Here is a 20,106-nt window from a genome sequence, read left to right on the forward strand (position 1 = left end):
TTTTAAATGGAGTTTTATTATTTGCTAAGGTTATTAACACCCTCATCTCATTCCACATGGTGACTAGATAAAGTAATAAAGTGGGCTACATTTATCTTTGCAAATCTTATGTTTTATTTTCCTAATGACAGAGAAGGAAGGAAGCAAGAAGGAAATTCAAAAGAACTCAAATATCTTAGTTCAATGATTTCTGCATCTTATCTTTCACCCAGATCAAAACTGCTAATTTTATATGGCTGGATAGAGGTTTCTAATTTGGTGGAGACTTTAGGAACCTAGTGAAAATATTTATTTTTACTTTCTGTGGTACAACAGGGATATGTTAAAATGCTGTTGTCTTGGCATTAATTATGAGAAAATTGTCATAGTTGTGAAGGACTTTTTACATGGTTAGCAATTTCACTTTGTACAACATTTATTCCTGTTTTTTATTATTTGACTTTCCAAACGTACTGTCTATTTATTTCCTTTTTATAGTTTCTCTTTAGATCCTCCTTTTTTTGTTTTTTCTTTTCAAATTTATGTACCTTTTAGGATGTGGTCACTTAAATAAGTTTGGATATCAAGATAGAAAATAAATTGACAATAGACAGCATTATAAATCGAACCTACAGACAAATATCATGGAACTCACAGCTGTCACAAAATGGGTCATCATTCACATCAGGTCTTTGGATGGTATGCTTGTCATTGTCATAGACTATCTTTTTGGTTCGGCATCACAACATTGTTATCTTTTAAAATTCAAAGATATGATAATAAGATATAGCACTCTTCTGAAATAACAACAAGCATTTTATACTGTCTTCCAACGGATCCTGACAGAAAGACATAGGACAGGTACGAAAGCAGTAGCAAATGTTGAATTTAACCTGGGTCAAGCAATTTGCCACCTTTGTGTATTATTTTCCTCATTTGTAATAAAACAATAAGATACCACATTAATTATAACAACGTCTCAGAATTTAAGAATAGCTGCCTAAGTTGTTATACTTAAGGCTTGATGTTTGCCTTTAAAAAGAAACTCACTCCTGTGTTCGTTTTCTAGGCATTGGTTTTTCCATTTATTACATAGTGGTAAGTAGTATAGATATTACATATTACAGCTATTTTTCCATATTAATAGTATTCATGATTCATTATTCTTAATGACCCGTTTAGCAATTTTTTCCATGCAAAGCAATGAACATATTTACGAATAAAATTTTCCACATTTAGGATTGATTCTTCTTCTTCTTCTTTTTCTTTTTTTTTTTTTTTTTTTTGTTTTTGAGACAGGGTCTCATTCAGTTATGCAGGCTGGAGTGCAGTGGTGTGGTCACGGCTCTGTGCAGCCTCAAACTCCTGGGCTCAAAGGATACTCCCGCCTCAGCCTCCTGAGTAGCTGGGACCACAGGAGAGGGTCACCACACCCAGCTAATTTTTTATTTTTATTTTTTGTAGAGATAAGGTCTCATTATGTTGCTCAGGCTGGTCTCAAACTCCTGAGCTCAAGCAATCCTTTCTCCCCGGCCTCCCAAAGTGTTGGGACTACAGGTGTGAGCCACCGTTCAGACCAGAATTGATTCTGTAGGACCTTGTCAAAGGGTATAAATACTTTTAAGGCTATTCATTAGTATTGCCAAGTGTCTTTCTAAAAGGTTTATATCAACTTGCCTTCTAAAAGCATAAAGAAATATGGATTTCATTTCACCATATAGAAAGATCATTTTTTTTCCCTCTGCAATTCTTCCTATCACTACCCTGGATAGCTCCCAGAATCTTTTCATGGCACTTAGTGCTTACTCTTTATTGTGGTGGAAGAAGACATCACATTAGAGGTTGCATGCTTCTTTGGCTATAAACAAAATCAATACACACACACATACACAAACAGATAATACAAGACTTTTTGTTATGGTCCTAGATGGCCCCCTCAATAAGGACAATATTTCTAATTGATGTGAATTCAAAGGGAAGAATGACAGGCTCCTTATTTTACTTTTTATGTATCCTCTGTTTTCCAAATAATGGACAATTGGTTACAGGTTAAAGTCATTCTATGTAGCCCTTCATCTTTTAACCAGAGCACTGTAGCCTAACATACACGATGCCACCTCACTTGAAGCCAGATCAATTGTCTATTTCCATTATCCCATTGATTTTTAAATATCATTGTATGATAGCATCAGCAATACTATGGTTCGGATGTGCATGGTTAGATAACTGAGGAGGAAAATGAAGCATACTTCATTAAAACTCCATTAACTATATACCTTCCTAGCTACCACTGGCTCTTTTCATATATTATCATAATCTCAGGCACTTTCTTTCACTCATCTTGATTATGACTAAGCTCCAATGATTCAATCCTTAGTGCAGGTTATTGTGCAATATTCTGACAAATAATGGAATCCATGAAGGAGCACTGTTTTTGCAGTGTTTTATCATTGTCCTCATTGTTACTTCTCAATTTTCACAAAAATACTGAGCTCTACAGAGCCTAGTTTGATTAAATAGCTCCTTATTACCAAGATGCAGTATTAGAGAATTTCAATCAAACTGGAAAAACTAAAAGAATCCTAGACAGAGTTCTGTACAATGAAACGTACTAACAACTTGACCCTGGCATTGAAGAGAAAATGAGATGTCCTGTTTTCAACTGAGTCTAAGCACTCTACCTACAACTCTAGGGCTCATAATTTCTGAAGACCCCATAATCCCATTCCCATGGCTTAGAATATAGCAAGCAAGGAGAAAGACCTAGAGTCTGAGTACAGAACATCCTTAGCCCAGGATCTTCAAGTCTATGCTGTAACTGTGAGTAACTATGAATTATTCTCATGCCTTAGTAGCTCCAGCAGTGACTAAATGAAGTATATTATCTAAGTTCTAAGCCAAGTTCACATCTTTGATATGTGATACTTAAATTGTTCTTATAAACACATTTGCTGTGTTATTTGTATCTGTGGATGGCATTTTCTTCTATTTCCCCTGATTTTTTGATTATGTTGAATTCTGGGGTAATCTGAGTTATGAAGTATTTTGGAAAACTGGGTAGTACCTGTCATGCAACTTGGTTGAGAGGTCAAACTGTTACGATCCAATCCTGGAACTATATAAAGAGATTTGACAGTTGCTATAAATTCAAATGAAGTGTATGGTTTTTACTGTTTAAAAAAAACCCAAAACTGTGTTGCTAAAAAAAAAAATAATAATACATGGTTTAAATACAAAGGGGAAAAGGCCTTTTCAGGTTCAGAGATGAAAACAGCTTGATCTTATTTTGATCCTATTCTGATGAATGTAAGACATTCAACTGTTACAATAGAAAAATTGAGAACTGCTAACTTAATAGGTGAGAGACCATATTCATGCAATAAACCATATGCAAAAGACATGTAATTAATGAGATACCATCTTTCATCTGGCAAATCAGCAAAGTGATAGATGTGTGTGTTTTAATTATGGATCTGTAAGACTGACAAGAGCACAGCAAAAGAGAGTCACGCCCAGACAGCTTGTGAGATTCTAGGTGGATATAATGTTTTTGGATAATAATTCGGCAAAATATATTATAAGCCTTAGAAATGCCTAGGCTCTTTGGCTCATTAAAATCACTTCAGGGATTCCATCCTAAAGAAATAGAGATGTAGTTTAAGATACATGTAGAAAGTCATTGCTTAGATAAAGATATAGTTATCTATAAAAAATAAATAAAAAGAACATTAATAGTAAATAATGGCATATTGGTTTAAGTAAATAGAAGTTCACAATAGGATGCATAATAGAGTAAAAAAAATTAAAACACTAGAACGTGCTCTGGGTGTATTAGAGGTAAACAACTAATAGGATAGAATTGAAAGGCCAGAAACAACCCAAAGATACATAAAAACGTCATGAGAAAACACTGAAGAAAGAAATGTATTGGGGCTGGGCATGGTGGCTCATGCCTGTAATCCCAGCACTTTGGGAGGCCGAGGCAGGCAGATCACTTGAGGTCAGGGGTTGGAGAGCAGCCTGGCCAACATGGTGAAACCCCATCTCCATGGCGCATGCTTGTAATCCTAGCTACTTGGGAGGCTGAGGCCTCAGAAATGCTTGAACCTGGGAGGTGGAGGTTGCAGTGAGCTGAGATGGTGCCACTGTACTCCAGCCTGGGGTACAGGGTGAGACTCTGTCTCAAAAAAAAAAAAAAAAATCTTAACATTTGGCATATTATTTGAAACAGACTTCAAATTCAAGGAATTTATCCTAAGGAAGTAATATTGAATCTGCACAATAATTTGACCTTGAGATGATTTACTGCAATGATGTACATAAAGAAAAAAAGCCAGAAACAACTGGAATCTACCCAAATTGGCGATTAATTTAATAATTAGATGATATCATAAATGGAACATCATATAGTCATTAATTGGAGAAAAAATGTAATAACATGAGAAAATATTAACATTATTAAGCAGAAAAACAGGTTATAATGCAAGTATATAAAGACTCCTTTTTAAAATTAAAAGTACAACAAATTTTAAATTTACATATAAAAATGAATATATATGTTTGTAGGGATATATATATCAATAGTGGTTTTACATGAATGAATTATTGTATATTTTATGCTTTAAGTGTTTTCTATTAGTTTCTAAAATGAATGTATACTTCTTTAACAATAACTCCTTTAATCCCACCAATCTGGGTAGTCGAGGCAGGAGGACTGCCTGAGCCAGGAGTTCAAGACCACTCTGGGCAACATAACGAGACCTTGTTTCCACAAAAAATAAAAAATTAGCCAGGCACAGTAGCTCGCACCCATGGTCCCAGCTACTCAGAAGACTGAGGTGGGAGGATTGCTTAAGGTCATTCCAGCCTGGTGACAGAGTGAGATCCTGTCTAAAAAAAAAAAGAAAGGCACTCTGCACTCCAAAAAGGGAGAAACAATAACATTCAACATTCTTTAAGAAGGGCCTAGGAAGGATCTTAGATGGAGGACAGGATTAAAAAAGCAAAGGGTAACTCTATTAGCTACTGTGAACAGAGGTAACAACTCAATTGATTTTAACTGAGGAGACTGCTTTTGGAGGGATAAAAGTTTGCTTGCAGGAAGGAAGCCCTTGGAAGTCATTATGATCCTGTCCCCTTCATGGGAATGGGCCTGGGTCTTAAACAGCCCGTTTTACCCAGTTCCAGGATGAAAAAAATACACACTATGCCTAAGAGGACACTGACCAGAGCTCGCCCTAGGGTGGGAGCAGGAGCCCAAGCTCAGCGTGGGGTGGATAAATGCCCTGGTGTGCCTGGAGCATGAACAGCACTGGCTCTGATAGTCAGGATGGCAAGAAAACAGCGATGTGGACCAAGTAGGGTGACTTTAGTTTCTTGGTATTACTCAGACTTCTCAGTGTAGGTTCCATATTACATTAGCTTTTAGAGCAGTCATCACTCTTTCAGAGTGAATTCTCCAAAAGGAAGGCCACAATGCCCCCACCTCATTTTGGGACACCTCAGAATCACCTCAGCGAACATCTCTGCTCTCCTTTCTTCAAGCCTGTAATGCATGCGTGTGCAGTTTCCTGAATCTTTTCCTAGCTCTTTGTGCTACTTTGGTGTAGCCTCAGGCCAATGCTATCTGCTCTGTTTCCAAAGGTTTTAATCATCTCCATGCTTCCTTTTTCTTTTTCCGTCCTGCCTTAAAAAAAAAGCAACTTGAGGATGGGCACCCATCTGCCTAAAAGATTTTCTGCTTTCACAAATTTAACACTTTCTGTGCCACATGGATATGATCCTGATTCTCCTCTTAACACAACTTTGCCACATTGATGCTGGTTGGCTGGCTTGCCTAAGTCTTGAGAATTCTGCTGTCCCCCAATGCCATTGGACTGTGGGGCCCAGAAAACTACTCATATTTTTAGAATGGTAGAGGATTTGCCCTTACTTGGCCATTATATATATTTTTCTTTTTCTTTTTTTTTTTTTATTGAGGTGGAGTTTTGCTCTTGTTGCCCAGGCTGGAGTATAATGGCGCAATCTCAGCTGACTGCAACCTCCACCTCCCAGGTTCAAGATATTCTCCTGCCTCAGCCTCCCGAGTAGCTGGGATTACAAGTGTGTGCCACCATGCCTGGCTAATTTTTTGTATTTTTAGTAGAGACGAGGTTTCACCATGTTGGCCAGGTCTTGAACTCCTGATCTCAGGTGATGCACCTGCCTCAGCTTTCCAAAGTGCTGAGATTACAGGAGTGAGCCACTGTGCCAAGCCATTAAATATTTTTTTCTAAATGAACTCCAGAAGTATGTCTTCGAAGGATGCCATTGAGTGTAAATGACAAGACAGTCATGACCCACATATCCCTGAAATGATGTAAGACAGAGTCAATCTCTGTGTCAATAAGTATAATTTCTCCCCATGTAGGTTTTCCTTTGTGGAGTTTGTCAGGAATGAGAGCGTTTTCTTGGCCATGGCAAAGCAGGTAAAAGAGGTTAACCAATATATTCAAGTACAGGAAGCTGGTTTTGCCCCACTGGACCAACCACACATCCCTAATAGCAAAACGAAGGCTGAGAGAAGTGTATAAAGGACCATTATTCAAGCCCAAGAGCCAAGTGGTCTCACTTACCTCTAGTGTAGTTAATACAATCTTCTCAACTGAAGAAAAATAAGCCTCCCACAAGAATTGTGTCTGCTGTCTAAGTGCTAGGATTTTATCCTGATGAATAGACCTGATTGTAGAAGGAATCTGTAACACAAGGTGAACACATAGGAATTATAACTGTAAAACAAAGAGATGCACTTGATCAAAATAACCCAACTGGGTTAGGCTTTTATTCTTCATAGCATTTGGCTTCTAGCATATAGATCTACTAAAAATCATCAACTCCTAAGTTGAAATGACCTTAAGAAGTGTCAGCTGCAAAGAGCACTTACTGGGAATCCACCCCAATGGCCTTTGATGTATGAAAGTTACAGTTCACCTCTAAGATTCAGTAGCACCTTATCAGTTGCTTAGGTTAGTCTATAGTCACAATTGCTGTTTCCAGAAATCCTTGACCTTGCACATGAACAACCAAATTTTATAGAGGAGTAACTATAGGTCTTGGGGAAAGGCCAGAAGACTTTATCTCCCAAGCACTTCTATGATTGGTCACCCCAGGAACCATAAAATATCTATAAAAGGACTCTTTAGAGAATGTCTATGAGCCTTCCCATCCCATCTGAAGCTAGGGTCAGTCACTTTTATGTGCACATACCTTCTACCTCACCTTTGAGCCTTTCTGCTCCCTATATCTCTCTTTCTGCCTTCAGCCTTTACCAAAGTCTAACTGGATCTCTCAATTGTTCATATATGATTAGCCATCACTGCTCTCTTCCAGGGTATACAATTTTAAAGGAAGGACCTATATCTTGTTATCCTGCTACGCATTTTCAGGTTAGCAGAGTGGCTTTTATATAGTAGTTATTAAGAAATAGGTGGTGAATATAACCATCTGAAGCCACCACAGGGACGTCATTATTTTTAATGGTAGTATAACTGAATGGTTAGGCACAGGGGCACAGAAGTCAGAAAGATCAAGGAAGGAGTGTTGCCTCTAGTAGCATTTACTACCTGTGCTTTCTTGAATGAGTTAGCTGATTTCTCAAAGACTCCACTTCTTTACTTATAAAGTGGGGATAAAGTACTAAGGTTTTAATGATGATTATATAAGTGCTTAGCACAGTGCCTAAAACATGGAAAACTTAATTAATGTAACATCACTACTATTATCATTATTGGTATCAGGGTGATGCTATTAAAAGTTGGATCAATTGCTTAATGTTTGCAAGGGAACCTACTTGGGTCTGGAGCTCTGAAATGTACTTCCTGAGTCTGGTAAGTTTTCTGGGCTTGTTCCCTATTTTCACCTACAGTTCAAGGTCTATTTCATTTACGGAGTCTACAGTCTTTAGGGAAGATTCCTTGTGATTAGCAATTGCCCTTTTGTGCTCACCTCTTTCTGCATGCTTGCCTCCATAACATATGACTAATCTGACAGATATGGGAGTCTGAGCAAGAAGGAGAAATGCTCCGTTAGCTGCTTTAATAGGAAAGTTACCCATGGCATTTGACTAAGACTGTAACAGAGTTTCCATTGGAGGGGAAGGAAGTGGTAGCACATTTTTTAATTCAGCACTCCCCTTAGGAGGAGCAATACAACAGCTTCACAGTAAGAACAGAAGGAAAAGCTCACTTGGTTTGACAATGTCCAAAACCAGATACTAAATCTGTGTCCCAAAGTGTATAACTGGATTTGCAACACTGAAAAAACAGAGGCAACATGTAAAGGAGAAATACTGGCAGGCAAACATTAGCCTGTAATCAGAGCCCAAGGTCAAATGGAAATAAAACATTTTTTGAGAAGGTAGACAAATCATTTATATCATAGAACCTTTATCAGTGCAAGGAAACTTATTTTTAGTTACTCACTGAGAAAGTTACCTAGATGGCCAAAGAAAGATTAGAAAAAAATTATCCTGTTCAATTTTCATAATCATACCCTCTTCTAAATGTCAAGAGGTAACTGCTAAGAGTTATATAGGTTGGCATCACTGTTTTATCGTAGCCACAAGGAAACAGTCTATTAGAAAAATGCCTAAGGCCGGGCGCGGTGGCTCAGCCTGTAATCCCAGCACTTTGGGAGGCCGAGGCAGGCGGATCACGAGTTCAGGAGTTCAAGACCAGCCTGGCCAATATGGTGAAACCCCATCTCTACTAAAAATACGAAAATTAGCTGGGCATGGTGGTGCGCACCTATAGGCCCAGCTACTCGGAAGGCTGAGGCCGAAGAATTGCTTGAACTGGGAGGCAGAAGTTGCAATGAGCTGAGATTGCACCGCTGCAGTCCAGCCTGGGTGACAGAGCAAGACTGTCTTAAAAAAAAAAAAAAAAGAAAAGAAAAGAAAAGAAAAATGCCTAAAGCTATCACCGCTATATAGTCTCCAGAAAATTGAGTCTGCTGTGGTTATGAAAGGAGAAAAGGAATATCACAGACTCACCTACCAATGCTGTTCCCCTCTCTTAAATAACATGCATCTTCATCTTACTACATCAAGTGCAATGTATTCTACCGGCTTGTGATATGATACAAGTGTCTGACAGCACTCTGCAAAGTGCTCTGGAAGACAACTCCAATTGATTGAAAAGACAGAGTTTCAAGTTTTAATGGCATTTGGCTATTGGTTATTAATCTGCTTGTCCTGAGAGACAGGTATGGGAAAGTGATAAATTAATTCCAATTTGGCTGGATTGTTTTGGAAGTTGCCGAGCTCAACGAAGTCTTAATAAAAGGTCATGTATGGTAGCAAAACAAATGGAATGCACCAGAATAGATACAAGAAAGTCACATTAAGCTCTCTTGGTGACATGATGACAAGAATATAAGCAAATAAAAACATCCCAGCTGTTCTAAAACAGGAAATGAAAAATTGTAACATAACAAAAAAACATTTCCCAGAGCAGACATTTGGGCTGGGTGCCAACTCTTTAAAACCATTGTTAATGATAGTACACAGTTGCTGCTCAATATGGAGGCAGCTGTGCAAAGACAGACTGAATATGAGAGGTGAAAAACACCAGCAAGTCTGGGTGGGTGGGGGTGACAAAAATCAAAATCTTTAGAGTCAAGCCAAAAAGTTGCTTCAGAAGGTGAAATGCCCATCAAGTTTGGTGAAATGGTAGAAACTGGACAAGTGGTTGGGCGCGCTGGCTTACGCCTGTAATCCCAGCACTTTGGGAGGCTGAGGCAGGTGGATCACGAGGTCAGGAGTTCAAGACCAGCCTGGCCAACATGGTGAAACACCATCTCTACTAAAAATACAAAAATTAGCTGAGTGTGGTGGCAGGCACTTGTAATCCCAGCTACTTGGGAGGCTGAGGCAGAAGAATCACTTAAACCCGGGAGGCGGAGGTTGCAGTGAGCTGAGATCATGCCATGGCACTCCAGCTTGAGTGACAGAGCGAGACTCCATCTCAAAAAAAAAAAAAGAAAAAAAAAAAAGAAACTGCACAACCACAATTAAGTATCCTAAAATGCGCTCCATACCAAAGACAAACTTTCAATTTGTTCACATCAAATTCATGGGAGCATTGGTATATAAAAGGAAAATTATGGGTGGTGTTTTTTATTCCCTTTATTTCTCAAATTTCTTTTAATGATCATGTATTATTTTTAAAATAACATTTGAAAAAGGAAGAAAAAAGACTACATGGACAAGCACAACATGCATCACTTTTGTTTGGCTTTTCATGAATAAATGATTTTAGCATACACTATCTCTGCATGGGGAAAACTCTTCCTCGGTGTTTCTGCAAGGACTTCTTTTCCTTAAGGAATCACAACGGGAAATCATTGGCATAAAAGTGGCCCTTTCACAAAAACTCCAGACCCCTTTCTCAATGAACACCTAAGAAATTAAGTTGTATTCAGGGCAGAATAACTTATTCCCCCAAAAACAGATTCTGTCACATTCCTCCTTTGTTTCTGAGATAATAGGGACTATGGAGATCACAAACTGAGTACCAGACAGAAGTAATGTTTCAGGAGCTGTGGTCACTTTAGTTTGCTTAACCCATGGGTCTCTCAGTTACAGTTAGTTCATTTGTTATTTTAGGGAAAGTGCTGTATTACTTCAGCAGTCAGCTAGCAGACTGGGCAGCAGCACAGAAGGAGAATCAACAACAGACTTAAGAGGCCAGGCGTGGTGGCTCACACCTGTAATTCCAGCACTTTGGGAGGCTGAGATGGGTGAATCACCTGAGGTTAGGAGTTCGAGAACAGCATGACCAACATGGTGAAATCCCATCTCTACTATAAATACAAAAATTAGCCAGGCGTGGTGGTGTGCACCTGTATTCCCAGCTACTCGGGAGGCTGAGGCAGGAGAATCGCTTGAACCTGGGAGGCAGAGGTTGCAGTGAGCAGAGATCACACCACTGCACTCCAGCCTGGGCGACAGAGTGAGACTCCATCTCAAAAAACACAAACACACACACATACACATACACACACACAGACTTAGAAACTCAATTTAATGAATATCCAAAAACTAAAAGGGCAAAGACATTAAAAAAAATTCTACAAATATTTGTGGTAATTCAAAGATAAAGTGTATGGCACAATAAAAGAAAAACATTAAAGTTCTATAATTTTAGGAGAAAAGAGCACGGCAACTTGTGTTGATCCTAAAATATGAATATACAAAGGGCTTTAGAAATCCTTAGCAATTTAAAAAAAAATAATACATGATCATTCCTGCCCTCAGATTTTTCTATGAGTATCGTATCCCCCTCCCTTGGCAGCTCTTGAGCAGTTCAAACTTTTATTAGGGGCTGCTCATTTAAATATACATCCTAAAGATAACACTCGCTCAGACACCCAGACTGGATCATTTGAGGAATGATAACACTAATTACAAGAACAAGCCCTAGAGACCTCTCTCTTTCTGAAAATTAATCTGAAGGCAAGTGCAGAAACAGAGGAAAAGAATATGAAACAGTAGGGTAGAATAAAAACTCTCTGGTAATATTTCTAAAAATTCTGGTTATTGAAAGGGGTGGAGATCCACTTCTTCTTGAAAATCAAAGCTCCCATTCTTTACCTGCAACTTCTTTTCAGAATATATTCTGGGAACCTGGGGAGATTTTGCTGGAAAGTGAACAATGTCATATTAAATGACTTCATATTCACCATGACACAGGTAATTTTCTCCTGATAAAATTTCTTTTATAGAGCTGACCTTTTGGATTCATCTTCTTTGAAAGTTTGGACGGGGGCAGCAATAATCTGCTGATGTGTTGAAGGCCACAGCCCCTTCCTTACCTGTAATAACAATCTCTCATCGCCTATGACGGCAGCTTGGTTCCAATTAATCACTTCAGAGAATGGCAACTCCCACCCATTGCTGAGCATCACAGGGACGCAGGCAGCCTGAGCAAAAAAGGGGACTTCGTGAATGTGAGGAAAGCGACAGCAGAAGCTGTTCCAATCAGAGGTGAAATCAGTACAAACTCAATGACTGGCATTTTTGACACTGCATGAATCCTGGACTGCCTAGGCCAGAAGGAAAGGAAGCTTTTATGAGTTATCAAGTCACACGAAGGTTGTACGTATCCAGACTAGATTTTAATATTTGCAAGTCTTGCCCTAGAATGCTAAAACCCCATTTCTATTCTAGTACATGGTTTGGCTGACCTTACTTCCATAGAGACGACTGGCCTTGCTGGAGAAGTTTTTATTGACGTAACAAAAGCTCGCACCAACAAAATCTGAGTATAGAACCAACCTTGAATATAAACAGTCTGGTCAATGTAACTCCCACAAGTCCACGTGCAAAGTGGTTTACCCCAATGTCATGAGCAACAAAGAGCAGAATGAAGCTCAGCATTCCTAGGCAGCAGTTCGTGGACTTAACCAGTATAGAGTGTTCACATTTCCCTTGCTCTGCAAACACCTAAACCAAAACTTTGTTCCTTTCAGTGTGGAGTGATCTAAACCACAGTCATACCAATTTATGGTCTGTGCCAGGAAATAAACAGCCAAGAAACACTAGGTTAATGACAAAATACTGATTCCAAATAACTCATAATCCAAATCAGAGAACAATTTTTCTTTATGCAGCATCCCAGGAGGCTACAAGAACATTAGTGATGGCATGCTATGCAGAACACACACAGAGAGCAACTTGGAAAAGACATTCCAGAGAAGGAAGCTCTTCTGTTGGAGGGCATGACAGAATGATTTGCAGCTAAGATGGCAGAGATAAGAAGTTATGAGGCACTGCAGCCAAAGCACAGATTTAGGCATGGTGCAGGGCAAGAGGAGGAAAGAACATAGTAGCAAAAGGGTCAAGGAATGGAGGATGAGAGAGGTTGAGGGCATGCTTTCTCTCTGCAATCAAAGAAGGCTGGTTGCAACTTCCAGGTGGGAAATGTGGATGACTGTCTCAAGAGGACATTTCTGCAGAGTGAGGTTGATGAGCTGAGAAACTCCCACCACAAAGGCTCCAGGGCTGGAGCCAGGACCTCTGAACTGCAGAGCCTTGGAAGAGCTGGATCATCTGAGTAGTACTACCATGCTGGGGACCATTCTCAAAATTTAAAGGAACTGAGAGACAATGAAGATGCAGGCAGAAAAGACAATTTTGCTTTTAGAGAGTACCACAAATAAAGGGAAAGTGTAGGGCTGCTTTTTAGAGTCCAGCTAGGCTGCCCGGTAGGCCAAGTTGGCAATCAGATTTGCCTTCTGTTTCTAAACATGACCCAGAAGAATCCACCATTTAATTTCTTACATCTAAAATTACTGAGTAAATCCTCCCTCCACCCCTCACTTGTCAAAAATGTTTTAGATTTTCTTGAAAATATTTTCAGATCCTCAAGGGAAACCACACCTTCTCTTTAGCTATCCCAGGAGAGGTGATAATGTTAAACCCACTTAATCTGGCTTCGGTCCTCAGCCCTATTCTAGGAAGGCTCCAGGGCCTCTTACCTGCAAAGCCTCCAGGAATCTGAAGGACCCAAGCCTGCGACCACGAGGAACCAGACAGAAAGTGGCATTGTGCAGCATTTCCCGATAATCATACCTAGAAAGAGAAGAGGAGTAAACAGCATATGAAGACTCATTGCGAATGTGGGGATATTGACCATAGGTGGGCGCCCATGTGCATGAATTTATTCAAAGCAACTCGGGAAAGCCACCAGCAGGCAGCTCTCCCTTTTCCATTTTGAGGAAGGAGGTTGGGTTGCTGCATGAAGAGCAAACATGAATCATCATGTTGGACAAAGCAATTAGGATCCCTTTTGCAAGCAGTATATATAAAGACAAGTCTGATCGTTCTGGCAACAATTTGGTTTGCCCAGTCTTTGCTTCCAAAATCAGATTTTTGAGTCTTGATAAAATATGTTGCCCCATAGTCTTAAAAAGAAGAAGAGAAAATTACTGGTGCTTCTCCTTCTCCTTTAACAATACGGCATTCAGCAAAACTAAGACTGTTCCTGTTCCCCACCCCTTCAAAATCATGCTTTAAAAACTATTCAGAAAACCTCAATCACAAGCACAAAACAACATTTGTCTTCTCTTTCAAGATGGAGTGTCTACACTTAACCAAGAACGTTCACTTACCCAGGAAAAATATTCCTGTTTAAGAATGGCTGACATAACTTACAGGAGAAAGAGGAGGTGAGAGAGAAGGATGCTAGCCTAAGAAAGGGAAAAAAAGAATAACAAGAAAAGAAAAGAAAAGAAAAACCTGAACTAGGAGGGGGTACGGGAAACTGGTCTACAGAAGAGATGAGTTTATTTTACTCAAATACCATTTAATGATATTACATTGTTTTTGCTTTTCGAAAAAACATACAAAATATGAGTGTTACCTGTTTCTTTATGCCAGTGAAGTTTAAGAAAGATAAAAAGCATTTCATTTTGTTTAGGACTGTCACTTTTAAAGTGATTACCACAAACACATTCCTACATAGGCAGTTTCAAGTACATTATGAGTTTAAGAAAACTTGGGAAAGTAGAGATAGCTCGTGTCCTGTAAAGGCCCCGATTCTTAGAGCCAAGATGAAATCAGTCTCATTTTTCAAGAGCTTCCAATGCTGAGCAGACAGGTGTGACTTTGACAGTAGCATATGTCACCACCATTTTCTGACTCTAATAGTCTAATTTAATCATAGCCTAAAGGCACTGAATTCTTCTCTCTTCTTTTTGGGTATATTGGTATATACATTTATATTTTTAAAGTCCACATCTATTTTTATATTCTCATACAAACTAGGCATACGGGAGTAAGCCAATTTTCAATTATAAACCCGCCATTAAGAAGAGACATCATGCAAAGGACCATTTGCTTAAACAAGCGTGTACAACTAATTTGCACAAGAAAAGGTCACCGTGAATGGATTAAGATTATCTCCATTGAGAGTAAAAATTTTCTAAAACCCTTGCTGCATTAATTAAATTGCAAAATAGACTTCAAAGTAAAAAAGATTTTTAAGAAGGCTTGAATTTAGTTAAATATTAAAAAAATAATAAATTAGATGGTAGTGATTTCTTCATCCTCACCAAACACAGGAAAATGGTTGACAAATATCTTCAAGTTCAAATGTTGATAATGTTTTAATCTCTGCCTAATAGATGGAGCACAGAGAAATATGTACACACACACACTCTCACAAAAATATATGCATAAAGTATAAGCTGATTTTTTTTTAATACAGAAAGGTCGAATATACTTCAGACTACAGCAAGGTTTAATAAGTACCCAGAATAGAAACCCCTGAGGGACTAGCACAGAAGGTCCCACATTCTCATCATTAGCCTACTAAAAATGTAAAATCCTATTAATGTTCTGCATTGTAACAAGTTTCAAAGTTCCTAGTTGCAGAATTTACTTTAGGGAATATGTGGAGGAAGAGGAAGGGCAGAAAACTTATAGGAAAAATTCAAATGACAGTTATAGTGGGTTGCTTAAATGGTTACCTAGAAGGACTATTTGCTGATATAGCAAGTAAGATTGACATGATCGAAGCTTGTATTCCTTCACATAATAGGTAATAGGAGCTGTGGGAAGAATACCCTTGCAGGAGTTAGGAAACCACTAGGTAGCTGTGAGACTTAAAAAGCCCATGAATTTTCTATCTCTTTCCTCATCTGCAAAATGAACTACTTGGGCTAGATGACTATAGATTCAGTTTTAATACTTGATTACTCTTTATTTTATCATTTTTAGGTAAGAAAGAGGAATGTCCTTTGAGAATATCCCACTGCTTAGGTGTCCATACCATTATATGTATATGTATATGTGCACAATTCCATACCCATATATGTGTGTATATGTATATACATACGTATCTGTTCATATGTATGCAGTGCATGTCTAACATATGTGTGTATTCACATAGAGGCTCATACAGAACATGTACACTCATACCTTAGAACAATGATTTTCATTCAGATTTCTATGCATGCTCAGCCTGTGAACCAGCCTCTCTCTTCTACTCTCTGGACAGTCAGTCTATGAATTACTAACATGTTCTACCTGAAGGAAGAATGATGCCCCACAAGTGGGCAGACAACAGTTCTAGTTTGACCACGTGCTTGATCCTCTCCTACTCAGTCCATTGTGATGCTCTTTCACACTGCACATCAACCTCCTTGTAGATGCTTAAATCCACTCATTTACTCATTCATTCTTTCAAGAAATACTATGTTTCAGACACTATCCCATTTCAAAAGATAGAGTCCAGAGAAGGTCTTCTCTAGTTGCTGGAGCTACCAAAGAAGCACCTGACAATGAGAAAATGCTGATGAGATGAGAATTTAAGATATAAACAGCTCCTGGGAGTATTTGCATTACAAGAGGAGATTATAGAAGGCCCACCTTCCAGAAGAAACACAAAGAAGTCTGTGGCCACTCTCCCCAGCAAAACAGCAATTTACTAACAATCACAAAAACATTTTAAGTCTCTGAGAATTGTCCTAAGGGGATAATGACAAACAGAGAAACAGTCATCCAAGAAAATCTACCAAATCTTGGCAAGAACCATGAGAGTCTGTGGCATCTGGTCCCTGACCTGTTCCATGAACAACCCCTACTAGCTCTGCCTTACAGGAGCTTTACTCTGGGGCAGTGCAGTCAGGAAGGCTGGGCTCTCCATCCCCCCAGGTCCCATCAAGAAAGTGAAAAAGAGCCTACAGAAAGAGAGAACCACCGGGCATGGTGGTTCACACCTGTAATCCCAGCACTTTGGGAGGCCAAGGCAGGCAGATCACCTGATGTCAGGAGATTGAAACCAGTCTGGCCAACATGGTGTAACCTCAACTCTACTAAAAATACAAAATTAGCTGGGCATGGTAGCACATGCCTGTAATCTCAGCTACTTGGGAGGCTGAGGAAGAAGAATCACTTGGAACTGGGAGGTGGAGGTTGCAGTGAGCCAAGATAGTGCCATTGTACTCCAGCCTGGGCAACGAGAGCGAAACTCCATCTCAAAAAAAAAAAAAAAAAAAAAAGGGAGAACGTATTTGTCAATCATATATGATAAGGGACTTTCATCTAGAATACATAAAGAACTCTTCTGACTCAACAATAAAAAGATAAATAATCAAATTTTAAAAGAGGCTAAGGATTTGAATAAACATTTTTCCAAAGAAGACACACAAAGTGCCGCTAAACACATGAAAAGATATTCAACATCAATAGTCACTAGGGAAAAGCAAATCAAAACTACAATGAATGAGATACCACTTTACACCCACTGGAAAGGCTATAAGCAAAAGGACAGATGAGAGCAAGTGCTGATGAGGATGTAAAGAGATTAGAACCCTTCATACATTTCTAGCAGGAAGGTAAAACGGTGCAGCCACTTCGAAAAATAGTTTGGCAGTTCCTTTTCAAACTAAAAATGGACTTACCATATGACCCAGTAATTGCACTCTTGGGCATGTATCCCAGAGAAATGGAAACTTATTTTCACACAGAAACTTGTCCACAAATGTTCACAGCAGTTTGTCTGTAATAACCTCAAACTGGAAACTACCCAAATGTCCTTCAATGTGTGAATGATTCAACAAATTGTGGTACATCCATAGCCTACAATCCTTCTCAGCAATAAAGTGGGACAAACTATTGATACACACGACAACTTCAAGGAAATTATGCTGCATTAAAAAGTCACCCTCGAAAGTGTACATACTGTTGAATCCTTTCTATATGACATTCATGAAATCACATAGTTACAGGGATAAAGAACACTTAGAGGTTGCCATTGGTTGCGGGGAGGAGGAAAGACAGGGAGACTTGACAGGTCAAATGGGGGGACACAGTGTTTTAAGATGGACTAATTCTCCCTCGTTTCTTATGTTTAGAAACGTGAATCACATAATCACCCACTACTTAAAAGAAACATATGATATCCTAAGCAAGAAGGTAAGTAGGTGAGGGAGACAACTAACCCCAGATAATTCGCCACTCTAATAAATGGTTTTGCTACCCTTTTCAGATGGGCATTAAGTTCCCCACGTGTAGGTAAAGAAGGACAAAAGGTAGAAGAGTTTTCACAAACGACTACAAAGAAAAATGCAATAAAAATGACATGACCTTGAATTTAACCTAGACACTAGTACCACTCTATGGCCATAATAATTTTATACTTAAAGTTGTATTGAACAATGTATGGGATGCACCCCATTTAAAATGGACTATGCAATAATGCACAATTGAAGTCCTGCCCCTCTGTAGGAAACATATTTTTGCTGGCAGCCATTCTGTGCAACTGGGAAAGATGGGGGAGTGTAGCATAGAGCAGGGGTTCTCAAAGTGTGTTCTTCCAATCAGTGGCAACATCTGCATCATCTGGGAACTTGGTAGAAATGCAAATTCTCAGCCTCACCCAAACCTGCTGAATCAGAAACTCTGGGGGAAGAGCCCAGAATTCTGTGTTTTAACAAGCCCTCCGGATAATTATGATGCACCCTAAATTTTCAGAACCACTGGCACCATAGTTAAGAGCTTAGTAATTAAAAGCTTAGTGGTTAGGCAGCTTCAGACACAGCCAAACCTGGGTTCGAATTCCAGCTTTTCAATTTATAAACTGAGTAATCTTGAGAAAGTTATTTAATTTGTTTAATCCTAGTTTCTTGGTTGGCAAAATGGGGATAATACTTATACTGTGAGGATTAAGTGATACATTTTAACCAAAGCACGAGCATATTATAAGCAAACCATAAAAGGTAGCTATTATCATTATGACTGAAGGAAGATAACAGAACATAATGGAAAACACAGCCAGCTTCAAGTTAGAAAATCTGGGCTAAGGAATTTGGGTTCTTGATCTACCACTTCCTGCGTAACCCCAGCAAATCATTCAACTTCTCCAAACCTCAAAGTTTTGAAGATCAAATGAAATCATGTACATTGAATATAAATGGCAAAGCACTATGCAATTGCAAGTTATTATGGTAAATTATATCAGAATAAGAGGGACATAAACATTTTTACAACCCCTAGTAACAATTAAAAAGAATGAAAACTACACCAGTATCCCAAAGACAGAGCCAAGAGACAAATGTGGAACAGACCCTTTAAAGTAAAATGGAAACAGAAGCTGTGAATCACAACAGAACAGCAGCTTCTAATTGAAGGCTTTTGCCTTATTATCAAAAGCTACATAGACAAGGATGTTGCTGGTGCACTGTGCTCACAGGTCCTCCTGTGGCTCCCACAATCTCTCTGTAGCACGCATATTTGCCAAAGTGAACCTGCTTTTTGCTAACCAAAGACGATAGGGAAGAAACAAGTGATCCAGCCTCTCATCTCTGTACTCACACAATTCTAGCCTCCCCATGATGTTGTCACAGTTTGTCTCAAGTATTTATTCATAAAGTAACTTAACATCTACAGCTGATCTACTCCCTCCAGTCCCCATCCTCATAAGTAATTAATCTTTCCTTATACCCAAGTTTGAATAATATCCCTTAAGAAAAAAAGAAAGAAAGAAAATAAAAATAATTTATGACTGTTGTAGTTCTCTAAAGTGCATGGGGATGAGAGAAATGAAATTAACATCCTCTGAGCACCTCCTTGCGCCTTTTTCATTCATTCACCAAGCATTAGTTGAATGTCTACCATGTGTCAGGCACTCTTCAGGGAGCTCACTGCCCAGAATAAACAACATGTGTTATCAAATGATGATTAGTCAGCGAGAGGAGTGCTAGGATTGGACATGAGGTAGAGGTGGGGGTTATACAGAGAAGAGAAGCAATGGTCACATGTAGGCAGGGAGGCCTCCTGGAGGAAGTGAGACCCTGAGCTAAATCTTAAAGGATGTACAAGAAGCAACCAGGCACAGGGGTAAGAGGAGGTGATGGGAATTTCTGGGGGTAGAGATAGCATAGCAGGAACAAAGGCACCAAGGTGAGAGAAACCACCCAGTTTGGGGAGGGGAAGGTATGGGGGTGTGAGCTGCTGTTACTGGTGGGTTGCCACTAGGAAGGCTTTCTATGACATCTCCTAGAGCTCAGAGATGATCCCTTGCAGGTGATTGGGGTGTCACTGAAGGGCTTGAGCAGAAGCATGACATGGTACCAATGGTGTGCTCA

General features: G+C 39.2%; 1 protein-coding gene across 2 annotated transcripts in view; it reads right to left on the reverse strand.

Moving 5' to 3' along the window:
• Positions 1 to 20,106, reverse strand: part of EXT1 (exostosin glycosyltransferase 1) — a 314,157-nt gene that overhangs the window by 24,282 nt on the left and 269,769 nt on the right. For both annotated transcript variants that reach the window (XM_031013734.3, XM_063709448.1), the window contains 3 exons: positions 13,495 to 13,588; positions 11,830 to 11,937; positions 6,594 to 6,713 (listed from right to left, as the gene is read on the reverse strand). In XM_031013734.3, coding sequence (XP_030869594.2) covers positions 6,594 to 6,713; positions 11,830 to 11,937; positions 13,495 to 13,588 — 322 coding nt within the window. The remainder of the gene's footprint in view (positions 1 to 6,593; positions 6,714 to 11,829; positions 11,938 to 13,494; positions 13,589 to 20,106) is intronic.

Source organism: Gorilla gorilla, chromosome 7, assembly GCF_029281585.2.
Source record: "Gorilla gorilla gorilla isolate KB3781 chromosome 7, NHGRI_mGorGor1-v2.1_pri, whole genome shotgun sequence".
Taxonomy (NCBI): domain Eukaryota; kingdom Metazoa; phylum Chordata; class Mammalia; order Primates; family Hominidae; genus Gorilla; species Gorilla gorilla.